The sequence below is a fragment of the Ananas comosus genome, linkage group 15, assembly GCF_001540865.1.
Source record: "Ananas comosus cultivar F153 linkage group 15, ASM154086v1, whole genome shotgun sequence".
NCBI classification, from domain to species: domain Eukaryota; kingdom Viridiplantae; phylum Streptophyta; class Magnoliopsida; order Poales; family Bromeliaceae; genus Ananas; species Ananas comosus.
Genome location: NC_033635.1, coordinates 5,725,342 through 5,739,383, shown reverse-complemented (window position 1 = coordinate 5,739,383; position 14,042 = coordinate 5,725,342). Strand labels below are relative to the sequence as shown.

At 35.2% G+C, this 14,042-nt stretch overlaps 2 protein-coding genes across 3 annotated transcripts in view; one reads left to right on the top strand and one right to left on the bottom strand.

Annotated features, from left to right (window-relative positions):
• On the top strand, positions 3,783-7,443 carry LOC109721652 (guanylate kinase 1-like). Of its 2 annotated transcripts, XM_020249362.1 has the most exons (11): positions 3,784-4,035; positions 4,537-4,575; positions 4,711-4,797; positions 4,884-4,963; positions 5,055-5,184; positions 5,747-6,109; positions 6,226-6,347; positions 6,437-6,572; positions 6,662-6,707; positions 6,788-6,893; positions 6,982-7,443. In XM_020249362.1, exons 2-11 carry the CDS (start codon positions 4,573-4,575, stop codon positions 7,097-7,099), a joined length of 1,191 nt encoding a protein of 396 aa, XP_020104951.1. In that variant the 5' UTR covers positions 3,784-4,035; positions 4,537-4,572; the 3' UTR covers positions 7,100-7,443. The 2 variants fall into 2 exon arrangements, with proteins under 2 accessions (XP_020104952.1, XP_020104951.1); XM_020249363.1 differs by lacking the exons at positions 4,884-4,963; positions 5,055-5,184 and having other exon boundaries at positions 3,783-4,035.
• LOC109721342 (armadillo repeat-containing protein 8) overlaps positions 8,585-14,042 on the bottom strand; it is a 13,797-nt gene continuing 8,339 nt past the window's right edge. Inside the window, exons 5-8 of the mRNA XM_020248900.1 lie at positions 11,927-12,161; positions 11,666-11,826; positions 10,957-11,238; positions 8,585-9,411 (exon numbers count right to left, since the gene is read on the bottom strand). Coding sequence (XP_020104489.1) covers positions 9,349-9,411; positions 10,957-11,238; positions 11,666-11,826; positions 11,927-12,161 — 741 coding nt within the window. The 3' untranslated portion in view covers positions 8,585-9,348. The remainder of the gene's footprint in view (positions 9,412-10,956; positions 11,239-11,665; positions 11,827-11,926; positions 12,162-14,042) is intronic.

Sequence of the window (14,042 nt, the reverse complement as noted above, 5' to 3'; positions counted from 1 at the left end):
AATTTAAAACTAAATTATAAATTTACTAATTCAAACATGGAATAATTTGTGAACCATACTAAAACTACGGATCTTGTAGTTTAAAATCTAATAACTTTTTCTTAAAAAAGGGAGAAGAAAGAATGAATTTTTATGTTGAGTAGAAAGGGACAACCGCTTGCTTTTTAATGCGAACGATGGAAAACTCAAGAGCAATGTCTTCTCCTTTCCTCTCTCCGCTGGATCTCTAACGCCGTTGCTGCCACTACCACCACTGGCCCTTGCCCCGCCATCGCCTTCGTCGCCAACGCATGGCCCAGCGCATCGGCAAGTTCATGCGCCGCCCTGACGCCGCCTTCAAGGCCCGCTACGCCGACCTCAATGTCTACCGACCCAAGGAGTATTAAGACTACAAAACCCTTGCCATCTAATGGGTGCCATTAGTTCGAGAGAGATAGAGGGGGATACCATAGCGCACAGGAGAAGATAAGGGAGAAAATTGATGTTAATAGAGAAGAGTAAAAAGAAAAAAAAAAGAAAAAGAAAAGAGAAGCGAGAGGAGATAGGGGAGGGGCGGTATGGAGAAGAGAGGCGACGGTTGTAATTGTATTGGGACTGTGGATGCATTAATTGGGATGGTGAAGAGAAGGCGAAGGGTCGTGTACGTTTTTAAAAGTGTGAACCATTTCCTCAAAATTAGTTATGCAATGCATGACATGTCATTTAAGTATTGAGTTTTAATAAAAAGACAAAATAATAAAGGGTAAATCCTCTCCCTAAAATAAGAAGAGTATGCCAAATCAGCTTAAACATTGAGCTTTTATATAGTTTAATAGATATTTTATAAAATTTGCATAACTATAAATTCATTAAAATAAGTAAGTATTTTAAAATTTGTATCTGAAGAGCCATTAAATTACTTAAATCGATCAAGCCATCTTAATCTGCCACCCTCCGAGCTTAAAACGAAGTGTCATTGAGATGCGCACAAACCCACCGAATGAACATATATAGTTTTTATTGCCCACCCAAATAGTCACAATTTCTGTAATATATTCTAATAAGGAACAATATAAATGGATTGTATAAGGATTGAAAAATATCTTTTAAACATAATGTAACTAGCTATTATATCATTCTTGCACATGGCATCCAAATATAACCTAAAAATTTCTTTATATTTTTTAAATACTAAAATAAAAATTTAGATAGTCAAATAAACAATGACCTGTAATTCAAATAAGTTTTTATATATTTTTGTTTAATTTATTTATTCTTTCACGTCGAAACTGGCAACATTATAGTGTGTACATAAGTTGTTACTAATTTAGAATTGAAAATTAAAAAATCACATAATCGAAAACCGATTCTTGGTTCCAAAAATTAATCCACCATACTATATTTTATCGCTACGGTACAAAATTTTATGAATGGTAAAAGTATACAAAATTTATCTAAACTATGGGCCATTTTGTATTGGCTATGTCTCAAAATTTTGATTTTACTATTTAATTTTTTAATTTCTTTAATTTAAGTCAGTTAACTATATTTTGACTTCAATTTTTTTTTTTTTTGAGAGAGACTAAAATAAAACTAAATGTTTCGTTCATTTATTTTAAAAATAAGCTCAATAAAAAATATAAAGTAATTAGGCTTTAAACTTGAGCCATCCAAACATTTTCCATTTACAAATAACTATCTAAGCTTTAAAAAAAATTTATTTACCCTCCCAATTTTTGAATTTTTATAGTAACTATTTAGATTTATATTCATCTATTTATAGTAACTAACATTCACAAAATTACCAAAAAAACAGCAAATCACACATTCCAACCATACAGACTAAGACTGTTTGAAAATAAAATTTCATCTTGAAGTGGAAGATTTTTTTTTTTTTGAAGAAACTTTAATTTGGACCCAATGATTTAGCTTATTTTTATTTTACTACTTTGTAATTTAATATCTATTATACCAAAAAAAAATACTATCAAATAAGAAAGTAAAATAAAATTTGGCCAATTTATATTTTTACAAAAACGTGCTACTATTTTGAATTTTACAGATTTGAACCGAATTATCAGAAAACTGATTAAAATATTATTATTCTTCTTTTACTCCCGTTCATGTTTCTCCGCACCCTTTTCGTCTTCCTCCTCCTCTCCGTTTCCTTCTCTCCTTCTCCTTCCCGCTTCTGCTCCGCTTCCTCTCCCTTCTCCTTGTCCTCCACAACCCCAACATCTACGCCACGCTTCACTCTGTTACCTTGGCCACACCTCCGCCAACGCGACTCAGATATAATATAAATCGCGTGAAGTGAGGTTGCAGCGTAATATATGACCTCGAATGGCGACGAGGATGAGGATACCAAAGAATTTAAGGACGACGGGGCAGGAGAGCACACCAGGAGGAAGCAGTGGCTGCGGTAGAGGGCTAGAGTGTGGCGTGATAGCGAAAGAAAATGCAGACGGTAGAAAAAAAAAATAAAAAAATAAAAAAATAAAAGTAAATATTTTTTTCCTCTTTGAAATACAATTAATATCGTCGTTGCTATAGGATGCCAAGACCAGAAAAGAAAGAAGAACATAAAGTTGTACTATTTCAGAAAAAAAAAAACTATACTGATTGAGATGAAAGTTGCACTCTTCAAGCAAAAGTTGTACGCTTTGGGCGAAAGTTGCACTGTTTAAGCGAAATTTACACTGTTTGAAACGAAAATTATATTATTTGAGACGAAACCGGCACTCTTTGAGTGAAAGTTGCATTGTTTGAGGTGAAATTATACTGACTGAATGAAAGTTACACCATTTAAAACTATTTGAGACTAATTTGCATCGCATAAAACAGAAGTTGACCAAGAACTAGAGAAAAAAGAAGTAGAAGATGAAGTTCCACTAGATTCAAAACAAAATTATACTCTTTGGGTGAAAATTGCACTTTTTGAGAAAAAAAATGCACTCTTTGAGACGAAAATTGTATTTGTTGAACGAAAGTTGCACTATTTGACCGAAAGTTATACTGTTTGAGACGAAAATTATATTTGTTTGAGACAAAACTGGTACTCTTTGAATGAAAATTATACTGTTTGAGGCGAAAAATTGTATCATTTAAAACTAGTTAAGACTAAGTTATAACGCATAAAACAAAAGTAGGAACTTTTGCTCAAATAGTATAATTTTCGCCTCCTCCTTCAACGCGAGATGGAGAGAAAAAAAAAGAACAAAAGAAAAAATGAGCGAGAAAATAAGTGTATTTTAGTCAGCGTAATGGAAATTCAGATTGAATTTGTAAATTTCAAAATAATGGTTAACTTTTATAAAATTACAAATTTGATAAAATTTTTATGCGAAAAGGTTATTTTTTTTGATAAATTAGATAGTAAAATAAAAATGAGCTAAATTATTGAAGGATAAATTGAAGTCCACTAGTATTCAATTCAATGAATCTACTAGTAGTACTAGGCCTATTAATTAATTAGCACAAATAAATAAATAAATAAATAATATTTAATCCCTTTTTATTTATAATAATAACCCTAAAAAAAGTGAGATACGCTACTACCACTACCACCTCCCTTGAGCCCTTCCCATCCCCCTGATCACCACCACACGTCGCCATCATCAATCCCAGCCGTCCATCACGGTGCGCCCTATTGTGCATCAAATTTCGCGAAACCGAGTCAAATTCATCGAACCGGCGTTCTTTTCGTAATCCGGTTCAGGAGAACCGGACCGGGAGTGGCGGAAGAGAGAGCGGAGCTTCCTCCTCCGCGAACGCGCTATAAAAAGCGGCCCAGAGTTTTCTCAACCCAACGACAAACAAAAATTAAAAAAAAAAAAAATTTGTTCTTTTCATTTCCCCATTCATTGATTCGTTTCACATGTTAAGATTTTTGTAGAAGAGAGAAATAGTGCGAAAAAGAAGAGATTTTTTTGCTGTTTTTATCTCCTTTTAACGAGAAAATTTTGACCTTTTCTTGTATTTTTTTTTTTTTCCTTTTTTCTTCCTATAAAACTCTCAATTTAGAGCCCAGGATCACAAGATCTCCGGTAAATCTTGGTGGGTATTTGTTTTTAACCCTAAATTCTTTTTTATTTTTCCCTATCATATTGTTGTTTTTGGGTTCTTGATGTGGGGTTTTCCTCTTTTTCTTGTGCAAGTTTTTTTTTTTTTTTTTTTGCTTTGATTTTTGAAGGAGATGGTCTTCATTTAGTCATTGGTTGGGCCACATTTGAGTTTGATTTTGTGCATGTGCTATGATCATGAATGAACTTGATGAGCAATGAAGCAGTTTTGTGATCCAGAGTTTGAAGAGATCTGGGTTTGGGTTTTTATGTTAAAAAAAGCTCTCTCCTTTTGATTCCAATCATGCCTTATATATTATGTTGTGCTGTTCTTTTAAATGCCATACATCATGTAGGTTGACGAATCTGTTTCAATTTTAGCATCAGTTTGATGTGTTCTTGTTATTTGTTCCTATCTCCTTGTATGTTGACCTGCATTTGATGCAACAATAATAGTAATAATAAGAAAAATACATATCTTTTTGATCTTCTTCAGGTTGGAAGGTTGACTTTGGAGAGAGCAAGACTTTTCATGGTGAGTTGGATTGCAAATTTGTGATCTTTTAATGACATCTTGGGAGGTTTCAGTTTTGTTTCGTTTGCTGTTCTCGAGCGCGAATTTATGCGGGTAAAAGAGAATTCGACGAAAATGTTTTGATCTTGTTGGCAGGGGGAAGAGGCGCCTGAGTTTCTTCTAGACAGCTTTGATTTCGATTCGCAAGGCAACCGGACGGCTACGACCGTCGGCGATAAGATAGTGAGTCAATCAATTGTTTCGTCCTTCGCCACCGTAACCGCATTGTTCGGCTAAAGTAATTGTTTTACTCATTCATGTATACACAGTATGTTGTTGTTGGAGGATCTGCCGATGAGGCCAAGTTGTCGATTACCGTAAAAATTTTTGACAAATCCACTGGGAAATGGTAGGATGCTTTACTTCCGTTTTTCCCTTCCGGCCGTTAACAATCTCTCTTCGTAGTTCGCCGTCTAATTATCTGTTAAATTAACTGACAGGTCGATTCCTACCGTGCTGGGTACGGCGCCGACTCTATCGAGCGGCCACTCGGCTGTTGTTTCGAATAGCGATCGAATCTTGATTGTTAAGAAGGAATTGACAGTCGATGATTGCACCTGGTTTCTGGAGGTTTGAGCCTCGAAAGCTTATTTCTCTTCTGGATTATTCACCTATTCTTGAAATCCGATGCGCTACGACCGTGTTTTGTTAAGATGTAATTCTCTCTTTGTCAGCAGCATAGAATTCCAACAACCGCTAATATTTTAGTCCCTAAGAAGACTTTTCCCTTGATTAGGACTATCGCTAATACGTGGTCAACTTTTTGCTTTGTTTAACGGCCTCCAAATTATTGGAACCATTGATAATCTAGTTCACTGTTTGCATTCTGCGGCCCTCTTGAGCTATTTATGCACTTTATGAGAGATCTTTCCCAAGGAACTGAGTTTGTTCTTAAAATAGCCGTTCGAAAAGCAGTATATGAAGATCTCATCTACTTCTTAATTTGCGGCAAAATCAGTCTTGAATGAGACTGGCTTTCTTGATGTGGCAATTTTTTTATTTATAATTTTAACCATGTACAAGAGATTTAAAAATTGTTAGTTCCTCTCTATCTAATAATTCTACATGCTTTGCTCTTCGTGAAATTTATTAATCCACGAATGTTAATGCTGATCTACATTGAAATTGTTAGGTGGACACGCCGTTTGTTAAAGAGCAGAAGAAGATTACCGGCACTGAGGTCGTTGCCTGGAGCAAAGGGGTCGTAGGTACTGGCCCGAAGCCGATTGTTATTAGCGGTCCCTCCGGAGTCGGTAAAGGAACCATAATAGCCAAACTCATGAAGGAGTTCCCTTCGACATACGGATTCTCCGTTAGCCACACGACCCGCGGTCCGAGGGAGAAGGAAGTAGACGGAGTCCATTATCACTTCGCCGAACGTAGTGTGATGGAGAAAGAAATAAGGGAGGGGAAGTTTCTTGAATCCGCTCTTGTTCATGGAAATCTCTACGGGACGAGTGTCGAAGCGGTTGAGGCAGTTACGGATGCTGGAAAGGTAATATTCGTCGAACATGAGCATATAGGTGTGGCGACCTAAAAGTTCCGATTTACCGTGCTTTTATTTTATGCGAGATGATTCGGTCTATTCACTGAGTTCTCGATTAATTGCAGAGGTGTATTCTCGACATTGATGTTCAAGGAGCTAGATCTGTAAGGGCTAGCGCTCTTGAAGCGATCTTCATCTTTATCTGCCCCCCGGCATTTGAAGAACTCGAGAAGCGCCTCCGAGCAAGGTATGCCGTAAAAAAAATGTTATAATGTGCCCTATACTAAAGTTCGGAAACAGTTATTCAGTGTAAGAGTGTTCCTTTTGATTATACAGAGGAACAGAAACAGAAGAACAAATCCAAAAGCGACTGAGAAACGCTAAAACGGAGCTTGAGCAGGCAAAATTCCCAGGCCTTTTCGATCACCTATTGGTGAACGATGACCTAGAAATATGTTACGAGAACTTTAAGGTGCATTACTTGTACTTTATTGCGCTGCGGTGCCTAATCCCTACTCATCTTTCCAATACGTATTTCTAATGGATTTTTATCTCTTGTAGAAAATACTTGCTTTGGATGACAATTTTGACGCCTCTTGTCAATCACGTAAGTAGCATGCCTTGGATTATCGAATATTCGTTCTCGTTGAGATGTTTTCTCATTAAAATGATTACGTATTCGCGTAGCTATGAAGAACTCGAAGGTGCTCTCGTGTCATGCATTATCTGAAACCGAACAAAAGGTTCTCTTGCAAATTGAAACTAGCGAAACGGAAGCAACAGCCGGTAGCTTGTAAGTAACTATGGTTTGGATTACCGTACTATGGTTCAATCTCTTTACAACAAGCTCGCTCTTTAACACTTATATTCCATTTGGATAGATTTGTGCTCGACTTGTCCTCTCTGAGAGGAGCTGCTCCTGGTCGAACAAGAGGGCTCACTTTACACCCCGTTCTCTCGACGGAAGATGGCTCGGATGGCATCAAACATCTACTCTAGCATTCATCAAGGGAGTAATCGAACGAAGAATTTGTTGAACTACTGACTCTCAAGTTTTAGGTTTGAGTTTATGAGATGACAATTTCTAGAACACTACGCTGAAGATACAAAAGCTGAACCATTACGCATAAAAGCGTTCAAATTGATACCAAATAGGTGATCCGTTTATTTATTCGTATTCTTGAGACAATGAATTTCACATGGGATAGTGATGAAGGATATACATTCCATTGCTGAGATTTGAATTTATAATCCCTTCTGACGAATATATTCGTGAGGAAATGTATTTTTCTGATCTGTGCTGTTCTGTTTCTTCTCTTCTCATGTTCAGAATTTTTGCTTCCCTTTTCTCTGTTCGAGTTGCACATTTTTACTGAATCTCGTAATCATCAAATCTCTCAGTCATCTATTTTAGTCATCAAATCTCTTTGTCATCAAAACTCTGAATCTCTTGATCATCCAGAAATGTATTTTCTGATCCGACAAATGTACATCCCAAAAGGATTTTAAATCTTGCACCATCATTATTATACATACATTTGTGGGATCAACTCTTTTTTTTACCCTTAAGGGTTTGTGGACTTTTAAGATAAGAGGTGTAAAATCTGTATCTCCTTTTTTTAAGGCGGAAAACTAGCATTTTCATCTTAAATATTGCTACAAAATTTAAAGTATAATAAAAAGCTGGAAGGAAAAACGAAAAGAAAGCACAAAAGAGTACGGAAGTGAAAACGTCTATGAAAGTTTAATCAGTAGTACATCTCAACTAACTAATTAAGAAACTTTAGGCCACGAGCCACAAAATATTACAGGTAACAAATATTTGGCCTTTTGCCCCTGCTTGTTAACACAATCCTTTTCCTTCTTTCTAACAAAGAAACAATTGCAGCTCCAAACAAATAATATGAACAAAAAGAGCAGGTGCATTAGTTGATTCAATCTTCATATCTGTCTGTAAGTTAACATGGCTCGGGACTTCAATGTTTCTCTCCAAAAAATCAAATTGCAAACAGCAGATTTTCCACAGATTTTGGATCTGCTCAAAGATCACTTATTAAGCTTTCCATACTGACATCTTCCTTCGTAGCATCCAAGTCAAGAAGCAAATTCTCATGAATTCATCAAATCTTAGAAACCCAGCAGGTTAGAAAACCTGAAATAAAGTATATCTGATGGAAGGGCAGACACTCACCACTAAGATACAATAAATCATCGGAATAAAAAGACACATAGATATGACCAAAACAAACCTAGTTCTACTGTTTATAGACAAATGGGATAACCAACCTAAGCCCTGAAGGCCCACACACTCCTTTTAGCAAACCCAAAAGTGCACTACATTTTCAATTCAAGATGTTTAAATTATCTCCGTACAGCTCACTACACAACAATTACCAGATATGCTCACTACACAACATGTTGATAATCTGGTCATCAGAAACAAGAATGTAACAAACTGCAGCAAATATGACCACACAAAGAATGGATTCACTCAGATCCTACAACCCATGAATTTCCTTAATGAGGAACAAAGTGTTTATCAGATTCTTTTACTGCTCTAATTGAGAGAGTTTAACATGCTGACATACCACAACACAGAGAAAAGATCAGTACGCTCTGCGTGGATGTTCAGTTGTCCACATCAGGTTTGAACAGATTACAGGTTCGCCTTCTTCTGCACAAAATCAAATTTACAAATCTGAAACCAATCAAGACTTAGGATCTGATGGTCCGCACTTCTTGTCAGCACAATCAGTGCATTCAGCAAAGATAATTTACAATTATGCAGTGAGTACTCCTCTGGACGAGTATTCCTTCGGTCCCATAGTTCCAGACATTTACAACACGAAAACAGAAACAACAAGATGGCGGCAAGTGCCATTTTAGCATCTCATCCATAAAGTTCCAGTCAAAACTTCGATCAAGAAATACAAAAGAACATCGACAAATAACGGAAAGTGGGATAAAGTGAAGCTGATCTTCGAAAGCTCTCTTCTGTTATAAACCCAGATGAAGTCTATGATGCGTTCATGCTAAAGTTCATAGGAAACCTTTCGAAGTCCCTCATCACTTCCAGCGAAAACCCGGATGAAGGAGGAGATGCTTCGATGCTTAAGTTCATACAAAACCTCTCAAAGTGCTGGCTATTTTTTTCCCACACAAAAATGTGTATCGCCAACTAATGTTTTCTCCAGCATCTCAGGTCACTCTTTCACAGCTGGCTTTACGAAGCAGAACTTCAGCTGACATTACTGATCGTTCTGACTATTTTTGATATCCAAACACTTCTCTAGCACCATCCTTACCCGAAGCTGCATTTGAAAGCTAAATTATTAAAACAAATAATAACCAAACTGTCAAATAAACATTATAACCCTACACATTCATATAGTTACATCTATACCCATTTAAAATCTGAATTTTCATGTAAGCCACTCAAAAGTACAGTTACCCTTATCTCAGTTGGGGAGTGATCTAAATTCATGGGGGGAAATTGGTTTTGTATTGTGCGACTTCATTGAGGAGCTCCTCAATGAGATCTCAGTGAGAGAGTTTGGTGAGCTGTGTAATTCACCCAATGCACAAATTTTAAAGGTTCATTTTCATATAAAAATAATTCGTCTGAATCTCAAAGGTTCTTTTTCTTTTTTTAAGAAAGAGATGCATTTCTAAGAACAAGGTGATCTAATATAATATAATTCATAAAAAATAGAGAAATTTTAAGTCAGACAATGAAGTCCACTCAACCTTAAAATTTAAAAATTGTGTAAACTATTATTTCATAGTAATCTGATATTCAAGAGATAATATTTAAATTTTGAATTCATCTGTAATCATAACTCTACTTAAATACAAAAAAGATTAGATTTATAAAATCTTCTTTAATTCATAGCATGTCATTATTTAAAATATGTAGAACTATATGCAATCTCAAGATTATACACAAATATTTATACTTTTCTGAATTCTTATTTGTAACTAAACTCAGTAACTTTAAATCATTTTTTACTTTAACATGTATTAAAATCTTTCATGAGATTATATTTGAAAGTCTGTAATTCTCTAATATCTTAAGATTACTCATTACCTATGTTTATCTAAAATTATATATTAACAATATAAATATATTGGATTGGTAAAAACTCTCTGAAGCGCCACAGCAACTTTATATTTTTCTGAATTCCTATTTGTAACTAAACTTACTAACTTTAAATTTCTTTTTACGTTTTAGTTTTTACATGTAATAAAATCTTTCATGAGATTATATCTGAAAGTCTATATAAAATTATATCTTAACAATATAAATATATTGGATTGATAAAAACTCTCTAAAGCGCCACAGTAACTTTATAGTTTTCTGAATTCCTATTTGCAACTGAACTCACTAACTTTAAATTTCTTTTTAGTTTTTAACATGTAATAAGATCATTCATGAGATTTCATCTGAAAGTTAGCTCTCTGATATCTTAAGATTACTCATTATCTATGTTTATCTAAAATTATATCTTAACAATATATATATATTGGATTGATAAACACTCTCTAAAGCGCCACAGTAATTAAGTACCAATAACTATCTAATGCTTTTACCAATTATAATAAATCAAATTTCTTTTTTTTTCTATTACGATCGCTCACTAGTAAATTATATACTGCAATATATTATTAATCTATTTATATATTACATATTATTAATAATTTAAATTATTTATATATAAGAAAATATGAAAATATTTGAGATTAATTACTGTCCTGTTCCTGTGCATGAGAATTCAGATCTTGCACGAAGATATAAGTAGATAATTTTGCATTGGTATATGTGACAACATCTCAAATGTAATGCAAATGAAAAGGACCTTGCAATCCAAGCAGGGATCGTTGACCATAGTATTTAATTGAGAAATTATTCCAACGTCCTTTAGTCTTGCAATTCTGGAAGAGGAGCTCTCGCAGCCTGGGTAAACCAGGTTCAGTATACACCACAAGGAGGCCACCCGCAATGACTTATCCTTGTTCTGCAGAAATTTGAGGATAAACAAAGGGGTACTGTTATCTGTTTCTGGCGGAATGACACAATTCATAACAGCTGCTTTAAGGGATTCATTCACAGCTGCAATATTGCTAAGTGCAAACATGCCCTGAAAGGAAACAGATAAGATGATATCACTAACAACTTATGTCTAAATATTGTTACCTGCATGAGAGAGAGAGAGAGAGAGACTGTTCACTGCTATAATAATATGTTTTAAAAGACAAATAGAAATAAGTGGATCATCTACATAGAAGCCTTTCCAAGTGCCCTGAAGTGAAGAAACAAGGACTTAAAAATTGACTTCTCAGCAAGTCTCCTTCTGGTATTCAACATAGCAAACACTGCAAGGAGACTGATAGTCAAATTTTACGCAGGTACTGTTCTTTATTTTAATAGCAGAAAAATGAACCAATTTAAACTGGCTTCTTAAACATTTTTATATAATGGACGGGAGGCCCAAAGAAAAGCAAGAACCTTTATGTACAATAAATGCAGGTACCTAATTAAGAGGAGAATTGTAATGGAAACCCAACCTGTATACATACTCCAGGAGCACATGAATTGCATAATTGTCTCGAAATAACATTTAGAATTTCGTTGTCTTCAGCAAAGAGATGCTTTATAGAGTCACCACATCCATCGACGAAGTTGCCGACTAGTGTCAAGGCCTGCTCTTGAATAAGATGTTCATCATCTGTAATATAATGTCAATTGTCAATTTTAGCCATGCATGTTAAAGATCAAATAATGTAGAAGGTCCTTATAAAGCTTATGATGAAAATATCAGAATTTACCACATATCAGGCTCATTAGCATAGGTACAGATAGCTCAATAAGAATGTTGTCTTTATCCTTTCTATCTAGAAGGAACATAAGATTCCGAAGAGCCGACACAGATTTCAACCTCAGTATTGAGTCCATAGACTTGGATAATTGAATAAGCTGCGAGACACCTCCATATTGAAAAAAGGAAGATTTTCTAGTGGTAAAATTGACAGACACATTGCAAATAGCACCAAGGGCAGCAAACTGCAACAATGAAATCAGAAAAGCATTCAGACAAGAAGTTCTTACCAAATTGAAAATTTTAATTTTTCAAATACTACTACAGGTACTTTTGCCAAAAATCAAACTTCTTACACAGTTAAAATGGTTCGCAACAAGTCATTATACATTAAAAACGTGATTCTCAGAGAAAAAGCAATAAACAGGCAACAACACTAAAATTGCAACATCAGCAGGAAAATACCAATATATATGAATGGGAAAAATGCACAGAGACTCCCAGAACTTCAGTTTCTCTGCAAACAGGTACCCGAATTTTAAATTTCGCAAATAGACCGTCTAACTTTATAAAATAGTTCAGTAGGCCCCTCTCTTCAATGTTGCTAAATATATATAAAGCTTCAAAACACACATGCATGACACGCGCGCACCCACACACGCACGCATGCATGCACGCATGCACAAACAAAAAAAAAAAAAAAACAAAACTTTTCTATTTTAACATATAAAACAAGAAACAAAAATCGAAGTTATGTTCACCCCATTCTTCAATTCTCATGGTTATTATCGAAATAAAAATAAAAAATAGGTTTCTTTACATTTTGAAGTCTTCAAATTTTGTCCACAACATCTGATCAAAAAGCTATGTAATTAGTAACTTTGACTGAGCAGAGAGACCTATTGAACTATTTGATAAAGTTTATGGGGTCAAAATGCCAAAATCGGAAGTTCAGACAGCTGTTTACATGAGAGCTAATGTTCAGGGTGTCTTTATACATTTTTTTTTTTCCCCTATATGAATTAAATAGCTCTAGTTCAGGGTGTCTTTGTACAATAGCAGTTCAAACAGCAAAAGAAAAGACATACACAAGATCTCCAAAGCAAGTAAATCCATACTAGCCATTTCATGGCCACAAGTTCACAATAAGGCCTCATTTGATACCATTGTCATTTTTCTTTTACACACAAATTCTATATGATTGGATGCTCTGGTGGATAGACTTCTCTAATTTTGTCTTCGTTATTTAGCTTGTTATGCACCCGGACAGAAGAAGCAATGACATCTTTTCCAAGAAAACAAAGAAGCAGAAAAGGTTTACTACCAATTTTTGCTTTTTGTTGCTAAACAAACCTTGCAGATGTATAGATAGTGAGCATTCCATCATCCACGGGCACACTCCATCACATAAAATGCATGATTAGAAAAAAACAAAACAGAGGAACTGTGAGACTCAAGAGTCTTAGATTACCGAAACTAATCTTCATACACGCACCTGATCAAACTTCGCATTTATCTTAAGCGCTTTTAAGCAAACCCATTCCATGATATACTTGGGCAGGGTTGGTAGGGGTGCCTAATTATAAAGATCATACGTTTCAAAAGGTTGTAGGGCAGAGATGTTCACTTGGGGTAGCCAATTCGAAGGGCACACCAATCTGATTAGAAACTAAAAGAACACAAAGAGGGTATGAAAATTATTATGGATAAGAGCCAATGAAGAGAACAGAGAGTAGTGATGCAAGAGAAGGGGGAAAAAAGCAATTTATGAAGGGAAGATTGTGCTGGGTGTCATTTATTGGATTTCCATCTTGATGGTGTTGATAAAACGAGCAGAAATAGCATAAGGCATGAGATCAGTCCTTGAAGTCAGGGTTACCTATTTGAAGCAGGGCAAACCTATTGGGCTGAGACTCTCCAAATGCCATGAAATAGATGATACAATATAATTAACAAAGGGTAAAATGTACGGATAGGATATTATATGGCAACTCAGTTCCTGTACTTTCAAGCTAAACACTTTAGTCCCTAACTTTTACATATATTGCACCTCTAATCCCTGAGCACTATAACCAACCAGACTTCTCTCAAGACAAAATAGGTGTTTTTCTTTGGGTTGTTGGGTG

Coding starts and splice junctions, on each gene's coding strand:
- LOC109721652 (XM_020249362.1), top strand. Junction 6,110..6,225: donor CAGTTACGGATGCTGGAAAG/GTAATATTCGTC, acceptor GATTAATTGCAG/AGGTGTATTCTCGACATTGA. Junction 6,708..6,787: donor TGACGCCTCTTGTCAATCAC/GTAAGTAGCATG, acceptor GTATTCGCGTAG/CTATGAAGAACTCGAAGGTG.